Below are 22,936 nucleotides of genomic sequence, written 5' to 3'. Positions count from 1 at the left end.
CCCAAACTTGCTCCTAGTTACCCTATCTCTATTCCACCTCACTGACTGCATGTCAGGTGCACTGGCCCATCTCTACTCCACCTCTGCACTGGTGGTCTGAACACCACAACCTCATTACCATGTTGGTTTTATGACATTTACTGTCCATGGGTTGGGAGTATCCTTTTGCCAATCTTTCACTGTCATCAGATGGCCTCTGAAGTGTCGCCCTCAGAAGGTCTCTGAAGTGTTGCCCTCAGAAGGGTCTTCCCTGCCACTCACTCTAAATTGTCCACTTCTGGTTTCTCTATTGCATGGCTTAGCTCAATGCATGTAATTGACTGAATCAAATGATTGTCGTTCATTCACTCATTCATTCACAGTATTTCTCCTCCCCCACACACCCAAAATATGATCTGTAGGAACACACTTTAGCTGTGGAGTACTGAGTTAACAGATTACTAACAGATGGACAGTAAGAATTGAAGGCATTCCCTTAAGTCCTTTTTACCCCTGATCATGCCTATCCCCACTCAACTTTATGGAGGGAGTATGGACATCTCCCCTGAGCATGGGGTCACAGTCATTGTTGCCTGTTGGTCCCAGCTGAGAAGTATGACTGGCTAAGTTCCTTTTCTGATTCCCGTGCTGACCACCATCGCCAATGTTGATGAACACATTGGACATTTCACTAGGCCAAGGTCACAGAGCAGGGAGGTAGCAGAGCTTACACTTACACAGGAGCCTTTGCCTTCTGGGGACCATGGACCAAATTAAGTGGCCCCCTTACTCACCTTTTCTTGTACTTGACTCTGTGGGTGAGAGGCACGTGCTTGTAGAAGATACTAGGAAAAGGGTCAGAGAAGTGTCACCAGGTGTACTCCTTAGCCCACTAAAGTAGCAAGCACCATTTTTTCCTGGAAGGGTGGCTACCTGCCCACCCCTTACTCTGTCCTACCCTGAAAGAAAGATGTGGCCTTCTGGTCCTTCCACCTGAGTACCTTGAGGAAGGACCACCTGAGATGTGACAGTGGGAAGGGGCAAAGTAAGATAAGCCTGGTGACCAAAGACAGGTGTGGTCAGAAGACACGTCACCTTGGGCCCCTCAATGGGGAAATCACTTGTATGTCAGAAGGTGCTTCTGGGAAACAAATCAGGGTGAGAGGCTGATGCAACCTCTGTGCTCCCCAAATTGCATCCAGCCCCTCCCCCTCCCAGATCTGTCCTGACCCCTTTCTTCATCTGCCTGGATTCACGGGCCCCACTGTGGGCGTCTATACAGGAGGTGAAGGAAGGTCTGAAGGGCCCTGCCCTGCATTTGCTCTTTTCCTCCCTGTATTTCTCAGTGCTTCTTTTTCTCCAGAGTTCCTAAGATGCCTGTCACCAGCAGGGCAACCTTCAGATGTAGCTCCATGATTGAGTGTCTAGTAAGACAGGAACAGGTACCAGGTACCTCACCTGTAACAGGAAGGTGCAGTTGGTCACTCGGGTGTGACCATACATGAGAGTGATTGAGAGAGCTGTAGCATCTGTAGGTCCCTCTGTGGGTCCCTCTGAGCTGAGGTCACAGGGCCCAGGGGGAAGTCAGCCTGCAACATACCATGAAGACACTGTCCCCCAGCAAACCAGCACCCGTGAGTCTCACCCTCCCTGCATAGGTGGTTCAGGTCATTTGGACTCTCAGAGTGACAGAACAAGGTCACATTATCCCCTAAAAATACTGTGGGGCCAGGCCAGGCTGAGAGAGTTGGTTTCTTCTGCATTCCTAGAAGAAACAGAGACCTTGATCTTAGCCCACAACTTACCCTTTCCTTGGGAGAGAAGGAAGAATTCTCTCTTTATGCCCTGCAGTGTCCACTCTGTGTGTCTTCTAGCATCTGTCAGCCTCACTTTGATCCCTGCAGTGCTGACTCCTGTGTGTGTGTGTGTGTGTGTGTGTGTGTGTGTCGGACTCTGCTTTTCCCTGAATCCCTGTTTGTTTGGTTTTTTTGCATGTATCTCTCTGCTTACTGCCCCTCAAAGCTGTGAGACCTGGGATTGTCTTGAACAGAAGAACTGAAAACACACTTCAGGGACTCCCCAGAACACAGATTGAGTTTAGGTTTCTTCATGTGAAGTGAAGAGATTATGAAGTGAAAAGTGACAGAATCTCCCCAGGATCTGTGATCACCTCATTCTGCAGGGACAGGCCAGTGTGGTCCTGCACCCAGGTGTTGGGAGTGACCACTCCTCCCTCTTTGTTTCAAAGGAACTGTTAAACCACATGATTGGACGACTCCTCTGGGACCTAATCTCTAATTGGATCTTTCACAGTGCTGGCTGAGGGGTGTTTGGTGTGTTACTGTGTTTTTGCTCCAGAGGAAGGGTGTTGAGGTGTCAGAATAGGAACTCTGTGTTGCTGAGCTGGGGAAACAGCCCTCACCTCCATGTTCATGGGTCTTCTGGTCCAACTTTTCATTCTCTGTCTGTTTGTCATTGTTGTCAATGTAAGAAACATCCACACCTGTAGAGAAACTTGTGACTCTATTGGAGACAAACTGATGACAATTGGCAGGAAACAAAACCTCAACATGTTGAGAAAATGCTCCAAAGAATGGCAGTTTGCACCTTTCTTTATACATTACAGTGAAAAGAGGGAAACATAAATAGGTTACATGAAATCCATTGGTGACTGCTTAGAGAGGTGGGAGGAAGTAAAGTGGGAAGCTCTGGGATTATATAAAAAGTAAAATGATAGACATATCTATCACATAGGTGGGTACAGGTAGTTAACAGTCAACAATGAACATGATAACAGTAACAATGAGGGGTTTTTAGGTCCCCCTCTGATGTGGTGCCAGTACTTAGAGGGGTCTGGAAAAAAGAAATTTGACATTCCAGACTTCCAGCCAGAATGGAGGCATAGGTAGACACACTGTGCCTCCTCACAGAACCAAAATAAGGACCACAAATTTAGAAACAAAAAAAAAATCCGCCCTGGCTGGTGTAGCTCAGTGGATTGAGCGCGGGCTGGGAACCAAAGTGTCCCAGGTTCGATTCCCAGCCAGGGTACATTCTTGGGTTGCAGGCCATAACCCCCAGCAACTGCACATTGATCTCTCTCTCTCTCTCTCTCTCTCTCTCCCTCTCTCTCTCCCTCCCTAAAAATAAATAAATAAAATCTTAAAAAAAGAGAGACAAAAAAATCCCAACCAGTATTGACAAACAATTGAACTGTACAGAAGTCTGACAACCGAGGAGTTAAAATAGACATATTCATCTAGACTGGTAGGAGGGGCGGAGTCAAAGGCTGGGTAGAGAGGGGTTGCAGCAAAAAAAAAGTGGTGGCTGGCGAACACCAAGTGCTCAAGGCAGCAACCAGCAGACTCTGGGTATGCAAGCAGTGGCTGGCAGATGCCAGGCATAGGGTGACAGCGGGCAAACACAGTGAGGCAGCAGATTGTGGAGGGTCATGGCTTGCAAGGTGGCTGGTGGACTGGCGGTCCCACATTCACATGCAAATAAACGAGGTGAATCTGGGGAGTGAGACAGACCGCACAACCCAGGGCTCCAGTGTGGGGAAATAAAGCCTCAAATCACTGATTGAAAACACCTGTGGGGGTTGAGGTGTTGGGAGAGACTCCCAGCCTCACAGGAGAGTTCGTTGGAGAGACCCACAGGATCTTAGAATGTACACAAAGCCACCCACACAGGAATCAGCACCAGAAGGGTCCAATTTGCTTGGGGAAAGTGGCAGAAGGGACTGAAATCTGACAGAGTGGAGCAAGCTCCACTGCTCCCTCTCTGACCCCTACCCCACATACCACATCACAACCCAGCGATGTGGGTTACTCCTCCTAGGTGAACACCTTAGGCTCCACCCCTCACTACATAACAGGCATGTCAAGACAAAAAAATGGCTCAAACCAAAGAAAAGATCAAAGCTTCAGAAAAAATACAGCTAAGCAATGAAGAGATAGCTAACCTATGAGATGCACAGTTCAAAACACTGGTAATCAGGATGCTCACAGAATTGGTTGAATTTGGTCGCAAATTAGATGAAAAAATGAAGGCTATGCTAACTAAAATAAAGGAAATGTACAGGGAATCAATAGTAATGGGAAGGAAACTGGGACTCAAATCTCTCTCTCTCTCTCTCCCCCTCTCTCTCTCCCTCCCTAAAAATAAATAAATAAAATCTTAAAAAAAAAGAGACAAAAAAATCCCTTCTGGTGTGAACCAGAAGGAAGAAATATCCAAAGAGAAAAGAATGAGGAGACAAGAATTCAAAAAAACAAGGAGAGGCTTAGGAACCTCCAGGACATTTTTAAACGTTCCAACATCCAAATTATAGGGGTACCAGAAGGAGAAGAGGAAGAGCAACCAATGGAAAAGTGATTTGAACAAATAATAAAGGAGAATTTCCCCTTTCTGGCAAAGGAAATAGACTTTCAGGAAGTCCAGGAAGCTCAGGGAGTCCCCCAAAAATTTGGACCCAAGGAGGAACACACTAAGGCACATCATAATTACATTAGCCAAGATTAAAATGAAGGAGAGAATCCTAGAAGCAGCAAGAGATAAGGAGGCAGTTACTTACAAAGGAGTCCCCATCAGACTGTCAGCTGATTTCTCAAAGGAGACCTTGCAGGCCAGGAGGGGCTGGAAAGAAGTATTCCAAGTCATGAAACGCAAGGACGTACATCCAAGATTGCTCTATCCAGCAAAGCTTTCATTTAGAATGGAAGGGCAGATGAAGTATTTCTCAGATAAGGTAAACTTAAAGGAGTTCATCATCACCAAGCCCTTATTTTATGAAATGTTAAAGGGATTTATCTAAGAAAAAGAAGATCAGAAACATGTACAGTAAAATGACAGCAAACTCACAATTATTAACAACCACACCTAAAACAAAAACAAGAATAAACTAAGCAAACAAGTAGAACAGGAACAGAACCACAGAAATGGAGATCACATGGAGTATTAGCAACAGGGGAGTGGGTGGGGAGGTACAGCGAATAAGTAGTATAGATGGTAGGTAGAAAATAGGGGGAGGGCAAGAATAGTATGCGAAATGTAGAAGCTAAAGAACTTATGACACATGGACATGAACTAAAGTGGGGGAATGTGGGTGGGAGTGGGTGTGCAAGGTGGAGGGGAATGAAGGGGGAAAATGGGACAACTGTAATAGCATAATCAATAAAATATGTGTAAAAAATAAAAAATAAAAGCAGGAAAAAATAAATTTGATATTCCAGAGGTATGTTATCAGATGCAAAAAGAAAACAGACAGACTCAGTTGAAGATTTACCTTTTTTAGGGAAAAACTCCAGCCTAGAACATGACTACCACCATGATCTGTTTCTAGTTAGATTGTTTTTAATTTCAGACCATCCTATGTGGGTTAATGAGGTCTGTGAGTTTGTAAGGTGCCATGCAAATCTTCCCTGAGCTTGTCAAGTTTAATATGGGGTCCCTTTTCTACCTTAGAGTGTCAATTGTGTTCTGTTTGGATTACAAGTTGTCCATTTTTCTTCTTTTCCCTTGACACCCTACGACACAAGCTCCCTCTCCTGAGTTTTTCACTCTCTGTATGTGTGTCTTTCTCTCCCTGTATTAACATTGTACTCAACACCACATCACCCCTTGAGGCTTCCAGAACACAAAGAGAATTAGGGTTGGTGTGGCCACACTCACCTGTGATCACAACATTCAGGGGGTCACTGGGGATTGACCACTCATAGGGTGAGTGATGGACAGAGCCATAGCACTTGTAGGTCCCTGCACATGCAGGTGTCATGGGGCCCATGGAGAAGTGAGCTTGTCCATTCCTGGCATGGAGCTTCTCCACAACCTGCCAGGAACGCCGTGCATCCCCCTCCTTGCACAGGATAAACTGGTCAAACATGAGTTCTGAGTGACAGTGCAGGGTCACAGCCTCTCCTGCATGCACAAAGGAGCCTGGCTTGGCTGAGAGGTAGAGTTTTTTGAACACACCTAGGAAGAAAGAGAGTAGGTTCCATCTGTTGCGCCCCTCACCCCTTCTCCTGATATTCCAGGAGTGGATTTCTTCCTCCCTCAGCCCAGTGATGTCTCCTTTCCTTCTTAAGTCTTTGTGCTGCATTCCCCCTGAGCATCCTGGTCCATCCTCTGGCTCATGGCATTCACAGCCTGGATCTCATGGCCTCCCCTCGATCTGCTTTTCTGTCTCTCTTGACTAAAAGCCCCAACCCCTCAGGGCTGGCTCAAAGCTGCATGGCTGTGTGATCCACTCCCACTCTATCGTGTCCCTGCTCTGTATGTGTGGGGTGGGGGTGACCCTGCAGGATGCATTTCCTGACTCCCTGCACACATCTCCTAGAGCAAAGGAGACAACAGTCAGGAGACTAAGGAAAAACGTGGAGATGAAGGGGGTATTTCCCAATCTATGCCCTAATCTGTGCCTCTGGAGGCCACTCCCAATGTGACAGGTGATGTTGGCTAATCTGAGGCTCTGGCTGCTCCAAGGCAGGGTTTCAAGACCCCTGGAGGGTCTCTGGAGCTAGGATCAGGTGACATGGCCCCTGCTGGGTCCTCCCTGCCTGCTCCAGGCAGCAGCATTCTGCTCTTGCTAATTCCTGAGTTGACTCTCCTGCTTGTTGGCGCCTCCTCCTTTCCCTGGGCTCCCCATTCCTTATGTTACACACCCTGTCTCTGCGTTCTCAGAGCAGCCTCTCCTTCTAAGGTTCATTCTGATTGGAAATGCAGTGATAACTGTCGGTTCCAAGGGCATCTGAGTCTGACTGTGCAGGGTGGTCATGGCCTGGGCTGGACGCCACCTATCTGTGACCACGATGTCCAGGGCATCACTGGGTGCTAACCAACCAGATGTGTGGCTGTGATGTCCAAAACACCTGTAGGATCCTACATGCTCTGTGGTCACAGGGCTCATGGTAAAGGTGTTGATGTGATCTCTCTGGAGTTCAGGACTGGGGGTCCCATTTCTTTTGATTAGTTTGAATGAGGTAAATGGAGGGTAGAAATGACACTGAAGAGTCACACTCCCTCCAAGGGGAACCACAGGGATCAGCCAGGCTGACAGGGAGGGCTTGTCGTGCCCACCTGGGAGAGAGGGGTCACTGCCTTTGAGCTCAGAATGGGGAGCTGCCCCTCTTCTTATCCCTCGTGGGGTTTTTCCTCCTTTTCATTCTCCCAAGGCTTCCTCCCAAACTGAGTCTCCTAATGTCCAGGGTGACCTGGTGGGGGACCAGGGACACAGTCCAACCCCACATGGACCTGCAGTTCTCCCCCAACAAGAATTATTCTTAGTGTTTATAACTGGTTTGAGCAAGGTTAACTAAAATCACAGTTTGAATAAAAGAACTAGACATGGGAGAAAGGAGCAAGTTCCACTTTATGAAAATAAGGTGAAATAGAACCCTGATCTTTTGTGAAGTTCTCCTCCATCAGAGTTGCCCCAAGGGCCAGGACTGTCCCATTCCCTGAGGCAGGTGCAGTGGGAGTCCCTGCAGTTCCTATGGTGAAGGGCAGGTTAGAGAAGGTGTGGGACACCTGGTCCTAGGAGGCCTGTGTGGGGTCAGGCATCTTGTTTCCCTACTTATGGAGATGACAGCCACCTGCCCCAGACCACAGCTTTGAAAATCCTCAGACTCCTTCATGTGAACACAGACCTGGGCTTCGTAGTCTCAGGGAGAGACTAGGAAGGTTTTCCTGGCAGAAATAAGACCCTAGAATCACACAGGGCTTGCCACTCTTTTTGTGTTTCCAGAAGTCTCGCTGCTGGCCCTCCAGTGTCATCCACAGCAGCCCCAACTCCTCTCTCCCCACAAAATCCGTGGCTGATGCCCGGAGGGTTGGTGTACACTGTACTGAGGGGATGGAGAGGACTCACCTGTGAGTGTCCAGATCTTCTGGCCCAGACAGAACCCTGGAAGGAAACCACAGAAGAGGTGACAGATTCCCAATGGATCTCATGCTTGCATGCACCCCATCCATGGAATTGGTTCTGTGCTGCATGGAAGCCCAAATTTCCTCCATGACCCACCCCTCCCTAATATTAAATATTAATAAGGAATACTAATAAGGAAATATTAATATTAAAAAACTCTTTGCAGAAGATATTCTTTGCAGAATATCTAATGTGTGCCCCAGTTAATATTCCTTAGGGCTCATGCTTGCTGCAGATACTTTACTTCTGTTCCAAAATGGGATTTAACCAGCCCTGACTGGTGTGGCTCAGTGGATTGAGCACTGGGTCTATGAACCAAATGGTCATTGGATCAATTCCCAGTCAGGGCACATGCCTGGGTTGTAGGCCAGGTCCCTAGTAGGGGACATGTGAGAGGCAACCACACATTGATGTCTCCTTCTTTCTCCCTCCCTTCCCCTGTGTAAAAATAAATAAATAAAATCTTTTTAAAAAGTAGATATTTGACCAGGAACATTATTTTCCACAGCTTTTTGGGGAATAATGACACATGGGAATTGTGTACATCTTGGTGTTTTGGTATATATGTACACTTTGAAAAAGATCACCACAGTCAAATGACTGACATATCCATCACCTCACACCATTTCCATTTATTTTCTGTGTGTGTGTTGGGAACCGCCCTGCCTGGTTTCAGAAGCTGTAACCCTCAACATGGCTAACACTGAGTGAGCGACCTTCAGACCAGAAGCCACTAAGGAGACAAAGCTTATCTCCCTGGCAGGGGCACTGCCTCTACCCCTTTTACTTTACCCTGCCTGGACCCCAATACATGATTGGTTAGCCAATGATGGGTAAGATTCCTCAAGGGAGGGATGATCGAAGAGAGGCATGATCACAGGGAGCTCCCAGGGAAGGACTTGGGAGGCTATAGCAAAAGAGGGTGATGGACTCTTGCCCCTCAGCTTTGACATAGCCTGATTCTGTCTACAAAAAGACAGAATCATTCTGTCTGCAAGAAGTCTCCTAATCTCTTGGCTGCCTTACTTCCCCTGCCTGACTTAAGCCTGAAACAATGACAGAGGGCAGTGCAGCCCTGTGCTGGAAAGGGCGGGTTCCCCGAGTGATCAGGCCTAAGAAAGAATATATAAAATCCTGTGAAAACTACTTTGCTAAGAATGCTCTCAATTAAATGACAAGGGTCCAAGCAGGAAATCAGTTTGTTTCCTAAAGTTTTGTAGCCCTTTAGCTAACAGACCCTGACTCACAATAAGCCCTTGTAGTTCTCTGTATGTTATCTATTGTTTGATCCTTACTACCTAACAATGATAAGTGAGCTTTACCTGTATTCCTGTGCAAAATGAACCCAATAAAAGTCCACTGAGGAAAAGGCTCTTGGCCCTTCTTCTTTGAGAGATCAGCCCCCTTTCCTCCCCAAGCAGATCATGTCTTGGTAGACTTATTCTCATCCACAGTGGATGGGGGGCTCAGCGGGCAAAGCTCCCCAACATGTGTGGGTTGAGAACACAGCAAATTTCCATTGTACAATTGACTATTTTTAACAATGTCAACACTCTGTACATTAGCCCTCTCTAGAACTTATTTATCATACAACAGAAAGTTTACAAGTATCAATCAATATTTCCTTCTTCCCCCAATTTCCAGCCTCTGGTAATCACCACTCTCCGCTATTTTACCTGAGTTCAGATCTCCAAAATATTTATTCTGAAGATAAGGGAAATCATGCAGGATTTACCTCACTAGGTCCAGTTCATGTCACTCAGCATAATGTTCTCCTGGCACACCTGTATTGTCTTAAATGGCAGCACTTCCTGTTTTTTATGGCTGAAGAGTATTCCATTGTGTATCTATACACCACAGCTGCCTTATCCATAATCTGCTGGTGAACACTTATGTGCTTTGCAAGTGTCTGCTGTTGTGAATAACCCTGCAGCGAACCTGGGAGTGCAGATATCTCTTAGAAATCCTGATTCCATTTGCTCTGAACAGACACTCAGGGTGAAAGTGCTAGTGTTTATGAAAGTTCTGTTTTCATTTTTGTGAGGAACTCATTGCCAGCTGCAGGGTCTGTGGGTGGGCTGGTTGTTGAGACCCACACATCAATTACTGGGACCTCTCCTTATTTCCTCATTCTGAGCTGTTCCCAGAGGATCCGGCCAGCAGACCCCTCAGCCAGACAGAAGCTGGTCCATTGGGCAGTAATGGAAAGGCTGTGGGGGTGGAGGCTCCTGCTCTCCTTGCCCCCACAGGAGAAATTGCAAGTGGAGGGCATTTCCCTGTGCAGAGATGGGCCAGCAGGTGGGAGGGCTAATGTGGTAAAATAAAGCTGTTCTTCTCACCCTTTTCAACACAATTGTTCTTGGGTGTTTTTGCTCCACTGGGTGCTGGGACCTCACACCTTCACCCCAGAGTGTGAATGTAGTTTTGTCTATGGATGGTGGTTAAATCATGGCTTCTGTGGGTGAGCAGAGCTGGGACTTTCTCCACCATCTTGCTGACGTTGGTTGTGGTAATTTTCAAGGTCATTCTCCTAATGGCTGACCATGGTGGGCATGTTTTCCTGAGCTCATCTTTCTATTTATAGAACTTGTCATCTTTGCAGAATATCTTTTTGGTAGAAATGCCTACTTAAGTACTTTGACCATTTTTATGAACAGGAGTTTTTGGTTTTTGATCATTGAGTAATACATCTACTTAACATAATATGGACCAGATCATTATTAGATATAATTGGCAAATATTTTCTCTAGTTTTGTATGTTGTTTTTTCACTTTCTTGACAGTGTTCTTTGATTCACACACATTATTTTTTTATAAAATCTAACTTTTTTGGCTTATTATGTTTTTGGTGTCATTTCTTTCTTTTTTTTTAATTTTACTTTAATCATTGTTCAAGTACAGTTTTCTCCCACTTACTCCCATTCCAGCCCACCCACCCAACCCTCCTCTCTTCCCCCCCATTACCCCCCACTCCTAGTTTTTGTCCATGTGTCCTCCAAATTTGTTACTGTAAACCCTACCCATTCCCCCCTGAAATTCCCTCCTCTCCCCTCTGGTCACTGTCAGTCTGTCCCCTATTTCAGTGTCTTTGGTTATATTTTGCTTGTTTCTTTGTTTTGTTGCTTAGGTTCCTGTTAAAGGTGAGATCATGTGGTATTTGTCTTTCACTGCCTGTCTTGTTTTGCTTAGCATAATGCTTTCCAGCTCCATCCATGCTGTTGCAAAGGGTAGGAACTCCTTCTTTCTTTCTGCTGCATAGAATTCCATTGTGTAAATGTACCATAGTTTTTTGATCCATTCATTTACTGATGGGCATCTAGGTTGCTTCCAGCATCTAGCTATTGTAAATTGTGCTGCTATGAACATCGGGGTGCAAAGGTTCTTTTGTATTGGTGTTTCAGTGTTCTTAGGATATAGTCCCAGCAGTGGAATCGCAGGGTCAAAAAGCAGATCCATTTTTAGTTTTCTGAGGAAGTTCCATACTGCTTTCCATAGTGGTTGTACCAGTCTGCAGTTCCCACCAACAGTGCACTAGGGTCCCCTTTTCTCCACAACCTCTCCAACACTTGTTGTTTTTTGCTTTGTTTATGATGGCCATTCTGACTGGTGTGAAGTGGTATCTCATTGTGGTCTTAATCTGCATTTCTCTGATAGCTAGCGATAGTGAACATCGTTTCATGTGTCTTTGGATTTTCTGTATGTCCTCCTTGGAGAGGTGTCTGTTCAAGTCCTTTGCCCATTTTTTAATTGTGTTACTTGTCTTCTTAGAGTGGAGTCATGTAAGTTCTTTATATATTTTGGAGATTAAACCCTTGTCTGAGATATCATTGGCAAATACGTTTTCCCATACAGTTTGTTTTCTTTTTATTTTGATACTGTTTTCTTTAGCTGTGCAAAAGCTTTTTATTTTGATGAGGTCCCATTTGTTTATTCTTTCCTTTATGTCCTTTGCTCTAGGAAATATGTCAGTAAAAAAGCTTCTGTGTGAAATATCTGAGATTTTCCTGCCTACGTTCTCTTCTAGGACTTTAATGGTGTCACGTTTTATATTTAAGTCTTTTATCCACCTTGAATTTATTTTTGTATAAGGTGTAAGTTGGTGCTCGAGTTTCATTTTTTTGCACATAGCTGTCCAGTTCTCCCAACACCATTTGTTGAAGAGGCTATTTTTATTCCATTTAATGGTGCTGCCTCCTTTGTCAAATATTAATAGACCATAGAGACTTGGGTTTATTTCTGGGCTCTCTGTTCTGTTCCATTCATCTATGTGCCTGTTTTTATGCCAGTACCAGGCTGTTTTGATTACAGTGGCCTTGTAGTATAGTTTAGTGTCAGGTATTGTGATCCCTCCTACTTTACTCTTGTTTCTCAAAATTGCAGCAGCTATTTGGGGTCGTTTATGGTTCCGTATAAATTGTTGAAGTGTTTGTTCTATGTCTGTGAAATAAGCCATTGGTACTTGAATAGGTATTGCATTGAATGTGTAAATTGCTTTGGGTAGTATGGACATTTTGATGATATTAATTCTTCTGATCCATGAACACGGTATATGTTTCCATTTTTTTGTGTCTTCCTTGATTTCTCTCCTCAGTGTTATGTAGTTTTCTGAATACAGGTCTTTTACCTCTTTGGTTAGATTTATTTCTAGGTATTTTATTTTTCTTTTTGCTATTTCAAATGGGATTTTTTTTCTTGATTTCTGCTTCTGCTGTTTCATTGTTGGTGTACAGGAATGCCTTTGATTTCTGGATATTGACTTTGTATCCTGCTGTTTTGCCAAATTCATTTATTAGGTCAAGCAGTTTTTTGGTGGAGTCTATAGGATTTTCTATGTACACTATCATGTCATCTGCAAACAGTGACAGTTTTGTTTCCTCCTTTCCGATTTGGATGCCTTTTATTTCTTTTTCTTGTGTGATTGCTGTGGCTAAAACTTCCAGTACTATATTGAATGGAAGTGGTGAAAGTGGACAGCCTTGTCTTGTTCCTGTTCTTAGTGGAAAAGATTTTAATTTTTGCCCATTGGGTATGATGTTGGCTGTAGGTTTCTCATATATGGCCTTTATTATGTTGAGGAATGCTCCCTCTATTCCCACTTTGCTGAGTGTTTTTATCATAAATGGGTGCTGTCCCTTATCAAATGCTTTTTCTGCATCAATTGATATGATCATGTGGTTTTTGTCTTTGCTTTTGTTTATGTGATGTATTACATTTACTGAATTGCAAATATTGTACCATCCTTGCATACCTGGAATGAATCCCACTTGGTCATGGTGTATGATCTTTTTAATGTACTATTGGATGCGGTTTGCCAGTATTTTGTTGAGGATTTTAGCGTCAATGTTCATCAGCGATATTGGCCTGAAGTTTTCTTTCTTTGTTGTGTCTTTATCTGGTTTTGGAATTAGGATGATGTTGGCCTCATAAAAAGAGTTTGGGAGTCTTCCATCTTTTTGGATTTTTTGGAATAGTCTGTGAAGGATAGGGGTTAGTTCTTCCTTAAATGCTTTGTAGAATTCTCCTGTGAAACCATCTGGTCCAGGGCTTTTGTGTGTTGGGAGTTTTTTTATTACTGCTTCGATTTCTTTTGTTGTTATTGGTCTGTTCAGACTTTCTGCTTCTTTTTTATTGAGTTTTGGAAGATTATATTTTTCTAGAAATTTGTCCATTTCATCTAGCTTTTCAAATTTCTTCGCATACAGTTCTTTGTAGTAATTTCTTACAATCCTTTGTATTTCTGTGGTATCTGTTGTAATCTCTCCTCTTTCATTTCTGATTGTGTTTATTTGGGTTTTCTCTCTTTTTTTCTTGATGAGTCTGCTTAAAGGCTTGTCAATTTTGTTTATCTTTTCAAAGAACCAGCTCTTGGATTCATTGATCTTTAGAATTGTGCTTTTAGTGTCTATGTCATTTAATTCTGCTCTGATCTTGGTTATTTCCTTCCTTTTGCTTGCTCTGGGCTGTCTTTGTTGTTGTTCCTCGAGTTCTTGTAGACATAAGGTTAGGTTGTTTGTTTGGAATGTTTCTAAGTTTTTTAAGTTGGCCTGTATCACTACGAACTTCCCTCTCAGGACTGCCTTGGCTGTGTCCCATAAGTTTTGGGTTGCTGTGAATTCATTTGTTTCCAACCCTTCACTTTCAGCCTGTGCAGATCTTTTATCCTGAGGTGGGTCTCTTGTAGGCAGCATATGTGTGGGTCATGTTTTGTTATCCAATCAGCTATTCTATTTGTTTTGTTTAGAGCCTTTAATCCATTTACGTTTAAGGTTATTATTGATAGGTACTTATTCATTGCCTTTTATGTACGTGTGTTCCTCTCTCACTCTCTCTTTTCCTTTCTTTCCTTAAAGCAGTCCCTTTAGCATCTCTTGCAGAGCTGGTTTAGCAGAGGTGTATTCTTTTAGACTTCTTTTGCCTGAGAAGCTTCTTATTTGGCCTTCTATCTTGATTGAGAGCCTTGCTGGGTAAAGTAGTCATTGTTTCAGGCCTCTGGTTCTCATTACTTGGATTGTTTCTTGCCATTCTCTTCTGGCTTGGAGTGTTTCCATTGAGAAGTCAGCTGTTAGCCTTATTGGGGCTCCCTTGTATGTTACTTCCTGTTTCTACCTTGCTGCCTTTAAGATTCTCTCTTTGTCTTGAATTTTTGCCATTTTAATTATGATGTGTCTTGAGGTGGGTCTCTTTGGGTTCCTGTTGATTGGGACTCTCTGTGTTTCCTGGATTTGTGTGACTTTTTCTCTCATCAAATTAGGGATCCTTTCCATCATTACTTTTTCAAATAGGTTTTCTATCCCTTGTTCTTCGTCTTCTCCTTCTGGTACCCCTATTATACGAATATTATTACGTTTCATATTGTCTTGCATTTCTCTTAATTTCTTTTCATTCTTTCTGAGCCTCTTTTCCTTTTCTTGCTCTTTGTGGGTGTTTTCTTCTACTTTGTCCTCTATGTCGCTGATCCAATCTTCTGCTTCATCGATCTTGCTTTTCATTCCTTCTACTGTGTTCTTCAGTTCAGAAATTGTATTCTTCATTTTCTCTTGACCCTTGTTGAGAGTTTCTATTTCCTTTTTTATGCTGATGTAGTTTTCAGTGAGTTCACAATCATTGCTTTGAACTCAATATCTGATAGTTGAATTGCCTCTATTTCATTTAGCATTCTTTCTGAGGCTTCCTTCTTTCCTTTCATTTGGGGATTGTTTCTTTGTCTTCCCATTGTTTGTGAAACTCTTCTTGTTTGCCTCAACTTCTTATATTGATCTGTTCTGGCTCCCTGGGTTTATGTTTTGAACTTCTTTAGTAGAATAGCAGTGAATTTCAGTGGTGCTGTTTCCTTGATCTCCCAAGCTCACTGGTCTTGGGCTGTCGTTTAAGTTGGCTTTGTGTTTGCCTTTGGGTTTTTGCCTCGGCCCGCGAGGCAGTCAACGGGGTCCGCTGATATACCTGTAACGGATGAAAAGGGATGGGACAGGAGGCGCGAAAGAACGGCAGCAAGACAAAGAGTTCTGATCAAGCTGCAAATTTTATTTCAAAATGGAGGGAGTTATATAGAGGAAGGCAGAAAAGGGAAGTAGCTTTGATTGGCGGGCTTGGGGCGTGCTCTTAGCTGGGATTGGTTAAGGGACGCGTGATAGGCGCATGATCAGGGCGCTGATTGGTCGGGTGTTCGCATGGCTTCTGACCGCAGACATCCTGTCTGTGCAGGTGCAATACTTCTCCATGGTTGCATCAGCCTGTTTCAGGCTTGTCCCGGCCCCCAACAGGTTTTGGTTGTTGTTGAGTCCTTCTTTGGTGGTTCCTTCCCACCAGCTGGTTAAATGAGGGTCACTCTGTCCACCACCTCCTGTATTTTGTTGTGCTGGTGAGGGCAGGTTGTGTTGAAGCTGGTTCTTCTGTGTGTGTAAGGTTTAAAGAATTCTTGTTCAGTTGTTTGTATTGGGTACTGTCTCTACTGTTTAGTTGTATTTCCAGATAGGTCCTGGATTTAGGTTTGTGTAGTTACTACTCCCTCCTTCACCTTCTTCTGTTGTTATCTGTTAGTGGTTCCTTTGTTGTTAGGTTTCCTTTTCCAGTGGGTATCCTGGTGTTCACCTCCTCCACCTATTCTTTTTTGTCATCACTTGGAGGGGGAAGGCAAAATGGTTTAAGACAGCAGCAGAGAATTCTATGCTATTTACAGCAGTAGCAAGTAGAGAAGAGATAGGAGATCCTTTGACTATGTATAGTGTTAACCGTGATCTTCCACCCAGCTAGCTGATTTTTAGGAAGGATGGAAAGATGATAAGACTCTTGTTGGGGGAGGAAGGATAGTGAGTTGGATCTATAAAGCAGGGAGGTTGTGGGAAGTCAGATTCTGGGGTAAGGTGAGAGTAAAGGATAGTAAATACGTGTAGTGTGTGAGAGAATAGAGTTAACCACTACAGTAATAGAGTTCAGGAAACTTTGAAATGGGCTAAGATCTCGGGGGGGCGGGGAGTGTTGTGAGGTAATTACAATTGCATCAAACAGCAGTTATTTACAATAGTAGTATGGAAACAATCATATGACAGATTCTATGAGATCTAGGTAACAAGAATAGGGAGTACAGAACCTTGAGTGGTGTGCTAATAGGACACAGGTGAGTTAAAGGACAGTAGATTAGTAATACAGTATGGAAAGAGATATCGGGGGAAAGCTGTCAGGTCATACAATACACCCAGCCTAGCAAAGCAGACTATACAAAAAGAAGAGGGATATAAAAATACTATTAAAAAAGATGTAGGAATACTAGAAAAAAAATAATAATACAAATATGCAATAACTTGCAGGTCCTCTGTAATAGCAGAGTGAAATTTATCTCACTGTCCCAGCTGTTGTGATGCCCCTTCTTTGGGTTCAACTTCAGTCTTTTCACAGATTCAGGATTTTGTCTCACTTGTAGGTATTTAGAAAAACTTTAAAAAAGTAAAAATAGAAAAGGCAGACGAAGGAAGGAAGAAGAGATAAAATTGGAGGACAGGAAGGATGAAGGAATAAAACAAGAAATCAGGTAAGAGAGGAAAGAGAAATCAAAAGAGAATAAAAACAATAAAAATTAAAAAATAAAAAATTGTTAAAAAAATAGAATCAAATTAAAAAGTCTCTTGGTTTCAAAGTGGCCAAACTGGTTTTTCTGCTTTTGCTGGCTGAGGCAGGCTGAAGGATGATTGGTTTGCCAGCAGAGCTCGCACTGGCTCCTCAGCCTTGCGCCCTGGGTGTGGGAATCAGGTCTTTCCCCAGGGTTACTGCTGTGGACTGGGGTGCGGGGATGCTGTCCCTGCACGTGCGCCCGTGCGCCCATGCACCCGTGCGCTGGTGTGCCCACAGCTGGGTAGCAGGGAGGCTGGAGCCACTGATCACTTTAGGAGAATTCCCCAAACAGCGTCTGTGTTTATTCACTCCTTCCTCTTGAGAAATTCCTCCCGTTCAAGCCTGCCGCTCCCCACAGTGGCCTGGCTTCTCCCACTGCCAAACGTTCCAGCCAGACTGGTGACCGTGGGGGTCCGGGTCTGCTGTGAGACTCAGTTCCTCAGGTGTCCACCGCCTCCAAAGGTGCTCACAGCCCCTGTGTGTTTGCCAGCACCTGGATTCCTCCCAGAGCTGCTCAGACCTTGTTTGGCTGGGGAGGGAGCAGTTGACCTGGCTCTCTCTCCCAAGGACCCTATGGCAAACCCAGCAGCAGGCCCTGGGCCTGAGACTGCAGCCCCAGGACCACACGCTGGTCCCAGGACCCTACCTTGTTACAGCACTCTTCTTAGGGTCCGTTCTTTGGTCTTTCGGTTCTGCCACAATCCTTGGTCCCCTATTTTCAAGAATGCTGAAGTATGTTGGTTGCTTGCCTCTCTACTCCATAGAGGTCAGGATTTTCTCCCCTGAGCAGAGGAAAGCCGAATCTGCTCCTTCCTAGTCTGACACCATCTTAGCCCCCTGGTGTCATTTCTAAGAAAACATAAGTAAGCCCACACTCATGAAGATTTACCCATTTAATCCTAAGTTGTATATTAGCTGTTATATGGAACCATTTTCAGGTCATTTTGGTGTGGAGTGTGTGATCCATATCCATCTTCATTCTTTTGCTTTTTTGTACATTCATTTATCCAACACCATCTGTCAATGACAAAAAGTCTTATCCATACTGTGTTCGATTTTCAAGGTCAGGAACCCAGTGAGTTTCCATCTGGGAGTGGAATCAAGACAAGTACCCTGTGCACCCAGCTGCCTTCCCCTGAGTCTTCTTCAGCAGGGACCAGGAGGAGATGAGGAATCCTGAGTACTGTTTAGTCTGCAACCAAAACCTGTGTGATCCCAAATGAGTACCCAATAGAGTTGAACCTCATTCTGTGAAGTAACCCACACATCCATACTGGTGACTACAAGCATCCTGACAGTTGGAGCAACATAGGATCAGAAGCTCCTGTGGACATTTAACATGGCCAGTTGCATGTCAGGTGGTGATGCACAGGGTGTCTTCTGAGATTCAACATCTACCTCAGCAGGGACTCATTGTTTGATTGGACTTAGTGCAGCTGGTCAGGTGGGTGCTGATCATGCTTTGAGGCAACTGTATCGCCAAGGTGACACTTCCTCCAACACATCGACAGCCACCTTGTAGGAAGTGCATCACTTAGGTTAGCCCGTGGATTTTATCATGTACCTTCAGGACAGCTCACTAAATTATATGAAGATGTAGATAAATCACCAAATAAAAAGCAGCATTTTCCTATAATGACAACTGGACTTAGGAGTCACCAAATGAAAGTCACAAAGTACATTTGAATGAACTTTCACCACTGTACTACGTTTAACCCCTAACAGATCCCAAGGGACCTATTCCTACTTTTGTTCATTGGGTTTCTCTTGGGTGTGCCTACATGAGTGACAAATGGCATCTCTTTCTGAAGGCTGCATAATGGAACAGACCTGTCTGCCTTCTTCTGAGAATCTTCTTTCATTGACTCACCAGCACGTTTGAAGATTGACATGCACTGTTTACTGATTGAATTTGTGCTTTTGCACTGCCATGTGGTAGGTCATGGTGAACAAATGCAACCTGTCTTTCTTTCTTACTCAAGGGATTTTGTGACGTGTGCTTGCTTTATAATATGAAAGTCACACTGGTCCATGTTGTTGTGAGTGTAATTCATGCATGCATATGTGGTTTCTCCAGCATGTATATGTTATGGTCATAACTCAGTGTCTCATCCTTTTACCTAGATAATTCCACTGTACTCCCCAAACAGTTAAAATGATTATTACCTCCACAAGTGTATTTGAATTCTGAGCCCATTTGTTTTCAGATTGTTTTTTTTTTTTTTACTCTTGTGTGAATATCTGGGATTATGTTGTCACGATTTCAGTGACACTGTGCCCCCACACTACAGTAGGGATTATCATCATGTCTACAAGATGATGCAATCTAGGTCAACAGAGACCATGTTGGGAGATGTGGGGCAGATGACTCTTACTCAGTGGTGATGATGATTCTGCCATCTCCCAACTCTGCACTCGGTGAAGTCACATTGGCATTTTGGCTTGGTCATGAAGGGAGAATTTACACCACAGAATTTGGTAAATGTCACAAGTCAGTGCTCTCTAACTGTATTTCCTGAGTAATATCATCTGCTGTCCCTTCAAGTGATGACATTTCAGGGAAACGGCACAGGTGGCATCTGATGGGGATGGGAAGGACTGTGGGAACAGAGAGGGTGGTGGCGTGGGTTTGGATTTGTATTTCCCAGGCTTGTATGTGACTTAGTGCATTTAATCAGTTATTGAAACCAGGTTAACCCTGTGAACTGAAGAGATATAGATTCAATAATGCTCATCTGGTAATGTGATTATAAGCAAAGAACATTTTATTATATAACAGTGGAGAAGGGCGTGAGGTTTTAGATGTGTGGACTCAAAGAAGCCATGTGGGATAGACCCTCATGTGAGAAGACAAGTGTGGTTATTTCAGAGAGTCAGCAAAGAAAGGGAGAGAAACAGACATTTAATGGAGGAAGAGCCCTGCACAGGGAGCACTGAGACACTCCATGCACCCAATGCTTGTTCACTGCCCTGAACACATCAGCAGACAGTTTCCCCACCTTTGGTCCAGCTGTCCTTCACCACCTCCTGGGCCATCATATGGGCTCCGTGGCTTCCCCCTCTCTGAATGGTGTCCTGTCCCCTCTGTGTTCATGTCCTGGCTGCAGCCTGGGCCCTCCTCTTGCTGTCTCGAGCCTGAAGCAGCAGCAGCCCGAGGCCCACTAGGGCCAACCCAGCCACACACATGCAGGTGAGATTCTCCACAGTGTAGTCTTGGAGGTGGGAGTCTACAAAATGGGGAGACAGAAGCCACCATGTTCAGGCAGACCAAAGTCTTCCCAGAATCCACAATGTCGATACAGAACACCTGCCTCCCTCTGGCAGGACCTGACCCTCTGCACCCAGCCCCACAACTGAGGATTCTCCTGCCCACTCCTGGGGTCTGACTTGTTCTGTGATGGGCTGATGGTTTTGGCTGCCCTTGAGGATCATGAAATGAGGGAGTGAGTGAGGACCTGGGGAGACTCGAGCCTCCCTCCTGGGGTCTGTGCTCCCCGATGCCCCATTTCTGAGAGTGTAACTTACACATGGTCGTGTCATGAGCCAGGACTAGATTCTGCCAGGTCCCTGTCTTCTCCTTGGATCATCTCAGCCTGTTGGGATCTCTGGATTCAGAACTTGTTCTGAGTCACTTCGATAGGAACTGTACCTGAGGGTTAAGGATGAGGGATGAAAATGGTCTCCAACCAGAAATAAGTAAGAGCTGTGTGTTCTGCGTTTAGTGGGAGGCACAGAACTCATGAGCTTCTTCTTCTAAAGCTGGGAGACCCCACGAACTGAACAGCTGGGGATCCAGGGTGCATGGGGGAGGAGCTCGTGTCAGGGGCTCCTGAGTGTCCTGTCTGGGAAAGCCACCTGGATCAATTAATTAATTAATTAATTAATACTTTATTTATTTGTTTGTTTATTTGTTTATTTATAGGTTATGTTTTTGTTTTTTTTTTAATTTTTAAGGAGATTTTATCTATTTATTCTTAGAGAGGGAAGGGAGCGAGATAGAGAGAGAGAGAGAGAAACATCAGTGTGCAGTTGCTGGGGGTTATGGCCCGCAACCCAGGCATGTACCCTGGCTGGGAATCGAACCTGCGACACTTTGATTCACAGCCCAAACTCAATCCACTGAGCTATGCCAGCCAGGTCTGTGTTTTAAAATTTGAGCCACGTTTGTCACCAGGAGCTACTTTTTTTAAAAATAAAGGTTTTATTTACTTATTTTTTAGAGAGATGGGAAGGGAGGGAGAAAGAAAGGGAAAGAAACATCAATGTGTGGTTGCCTATTGCACACCCCCTACTGGGGACCTGGCTCACACACAACCCAGGCATGTGTCCTGACTAGGAATCGATCTGGCCAGCCTTTGGTTTGCAGGCTGGCACTCATTCCACTGAGCCACACCAGCCAGGGCCCCTTATTTATTACTGTCTCAGACTCTCCAGATACAGTGTCTAGGGCTGAGTGAGCACAGAAATGACGAGGTCAGGGGCCATCTCACCTGAGGCCAGAAGCTCCAGAAGGTAGAGCTTGGGGCTCCTCACCTGACACCAAGAGCTCCAGGGGGTCACTAGGCTGTGACAACAGGTAGGGGGAGGTGCTGTGTGAGCTGTAGCACCTGTAGATCCCCCCAAGGGCTGAGGTCACAGGACCCATGGAGAACCCTGCCTGGTGCTGCTGAGCTTGGGACTGTGATCTGAGATGCAGCGGGAGATCGGCTGCCCCCTCCTTGGTCAGAAGAAAAGAGTCTCTTGGGCTCCATGACTGACACAGCAGGGTCACCTTCTCCCCTGAGGCCACTCTGGGGCCCAGCTGCACTGAAAAGGAGGGTCTGTCAGGGAGCTGTCCTAGAGAGAGGGGATGGGTGAGGTGCTGTTACCACCTAGTTCTGACCTGAGAGTCACCAAGCCCCTTTCTGAGCATCCTCCTCTCTGTCTCTGTTTTCTCTGACTCTCCCCCTCCCCCTCCCATCCCTGGTCTGTTGCCTTCCTTCCCTGGGGACTCCATACCCCTTGTCCTGGTCATCACTATCTGAGACCCCCACCAGGGCCTGAGCAAACTCTGGGTCTCTGACTGAACCCACAGGCTCCTCACCTGCCACCAGGATGTCTAGGGGATCACTGGGGGCTGACCACAGAGGAGAGGTTGTGTCCACCATAACACCTGTACCGGCCCCCGTGGGAGCAATGCACAGTGTTCAGAGGGGAGTTGGCCTGAGAGAGCCCAGCCTGGGGTTACAGGGCAGTACTGTCGGGGAGGTCTTGTCCCCCTTCCTTGGACAGAGCGAATCTGTCATAACCAAGGTCAGAGCAACACTGGAGGGTCAGGCTCTGTTCAGATGCCACAATAGGGCCCTGCTGGGTCAGGAGGGAGGGCTTTCCTGAGCCACCTGCATGGACCAGACAGGAGTGACAGGGTTGCTCCTCCCATGTACCCTCCTCCAGGCCTGGTCCCCAGGACCCACTGTCTCTCTCTTTCTCTCTGACCCAGGGTCCCCTTGTTCTCCCCTCACCCCACTTTTCACATGGGGCTCCCCTCCTTACAAAGACCCCAGGAACCTGTCTGGAGCTTCAATCCTTACATGGGACAATAATGGAACATACCTGAGACCAGGAACTCCAGGGAGTCACTGGGCCATGACCACTGATGGGGTCTGTTCCTGTAACAGCCATAGCACCCGAATGTCTACCTGTGGCTGGGGGTCACTGGACCCACAGTGAACAGGGCCTGGACCTGCCCACTGGGGTGAGGCTGGGAGCCCAGGGTCCAGGAAAGCCTGTCTTTTTCCTTAGTCAGAATGAACCTCTCAAATCCCTGCCATGAGCCACACTGGAGGATCACATTCCCTGCTGAGGTCACAACAAGGCTGGGCAGGGCTGAGAGGCTGGGTTTGCTGTATTAGTAGCCTTGGAGAGAAGGAGGCAGCATGTGAAATAGGGC

General features: G+C 45.4%; 1 protein-coding gene across 1 annotated transcript in view; it reads right to left on the bottom strand.

Moving 5' to 3' along the window:
• Positions 1 to 773: 773 nt before the first annotated feature.
• LOC114489754 (leukocyte immunoglobulin-like receptor subfamily B member 5) overlaps positions 774 to 22,936 on the bottom strand; it is a gene marked incomplete at both ends in the record, with an annotated part of 33,771 nt that continues 11,608 nt past the window's right edge. Inside the window, 10 exon segments of the mRNA XM_036017279.1 lie at positions 774 to 824; positions 981 to 1,035; positions 1,438 to 1,534; positions 1,536 to 1,744; positions 5,653 to 5,952; positions 7,847 to 7,882; positions 21,541 to 21,843; positions 22,091 to 22,131; positions 22,133 to 22,385; positions 22,600 to 22,902. Coding sequence (XP_035873172.1) covers positions 774 to 824; positions 981 to 1,035; positions 1,438 to 1,534; positions 1,536 to 1,744; positions 5,653 to 5,952; positions 7,847 to 7,882; positions 21,541 to 21,843; positions 22,091 to 22,131; positions 22,133 to 22,385; positions 22,600 to 22,902 — 1,648 coding nt within the window.

This window comes from Phyllostomus discolor, unplaced genomic scaffold (assembly GCF_004126475.2).
Source record: "Phyllostomus discolor isolate MPI-MPIP mPhyDis1 unplaced genomic scaffold, mPhyDis1.pri.v3 mPhyDis1_scaffold_31, whole genome shotgun sequence".
Taxonomy (NCBI): domain Eukaryota; kingdom Metazoa; phylum Chordata; class Mammalia; order Chiroptera; family Phyllostomidae; genus Phyllostomus; species Phyllostomus discolor.
Note: the sequence above shows the minus strand (reverse complement) of the source record. Positions and strands in the feature narration are given on the sequence as shown.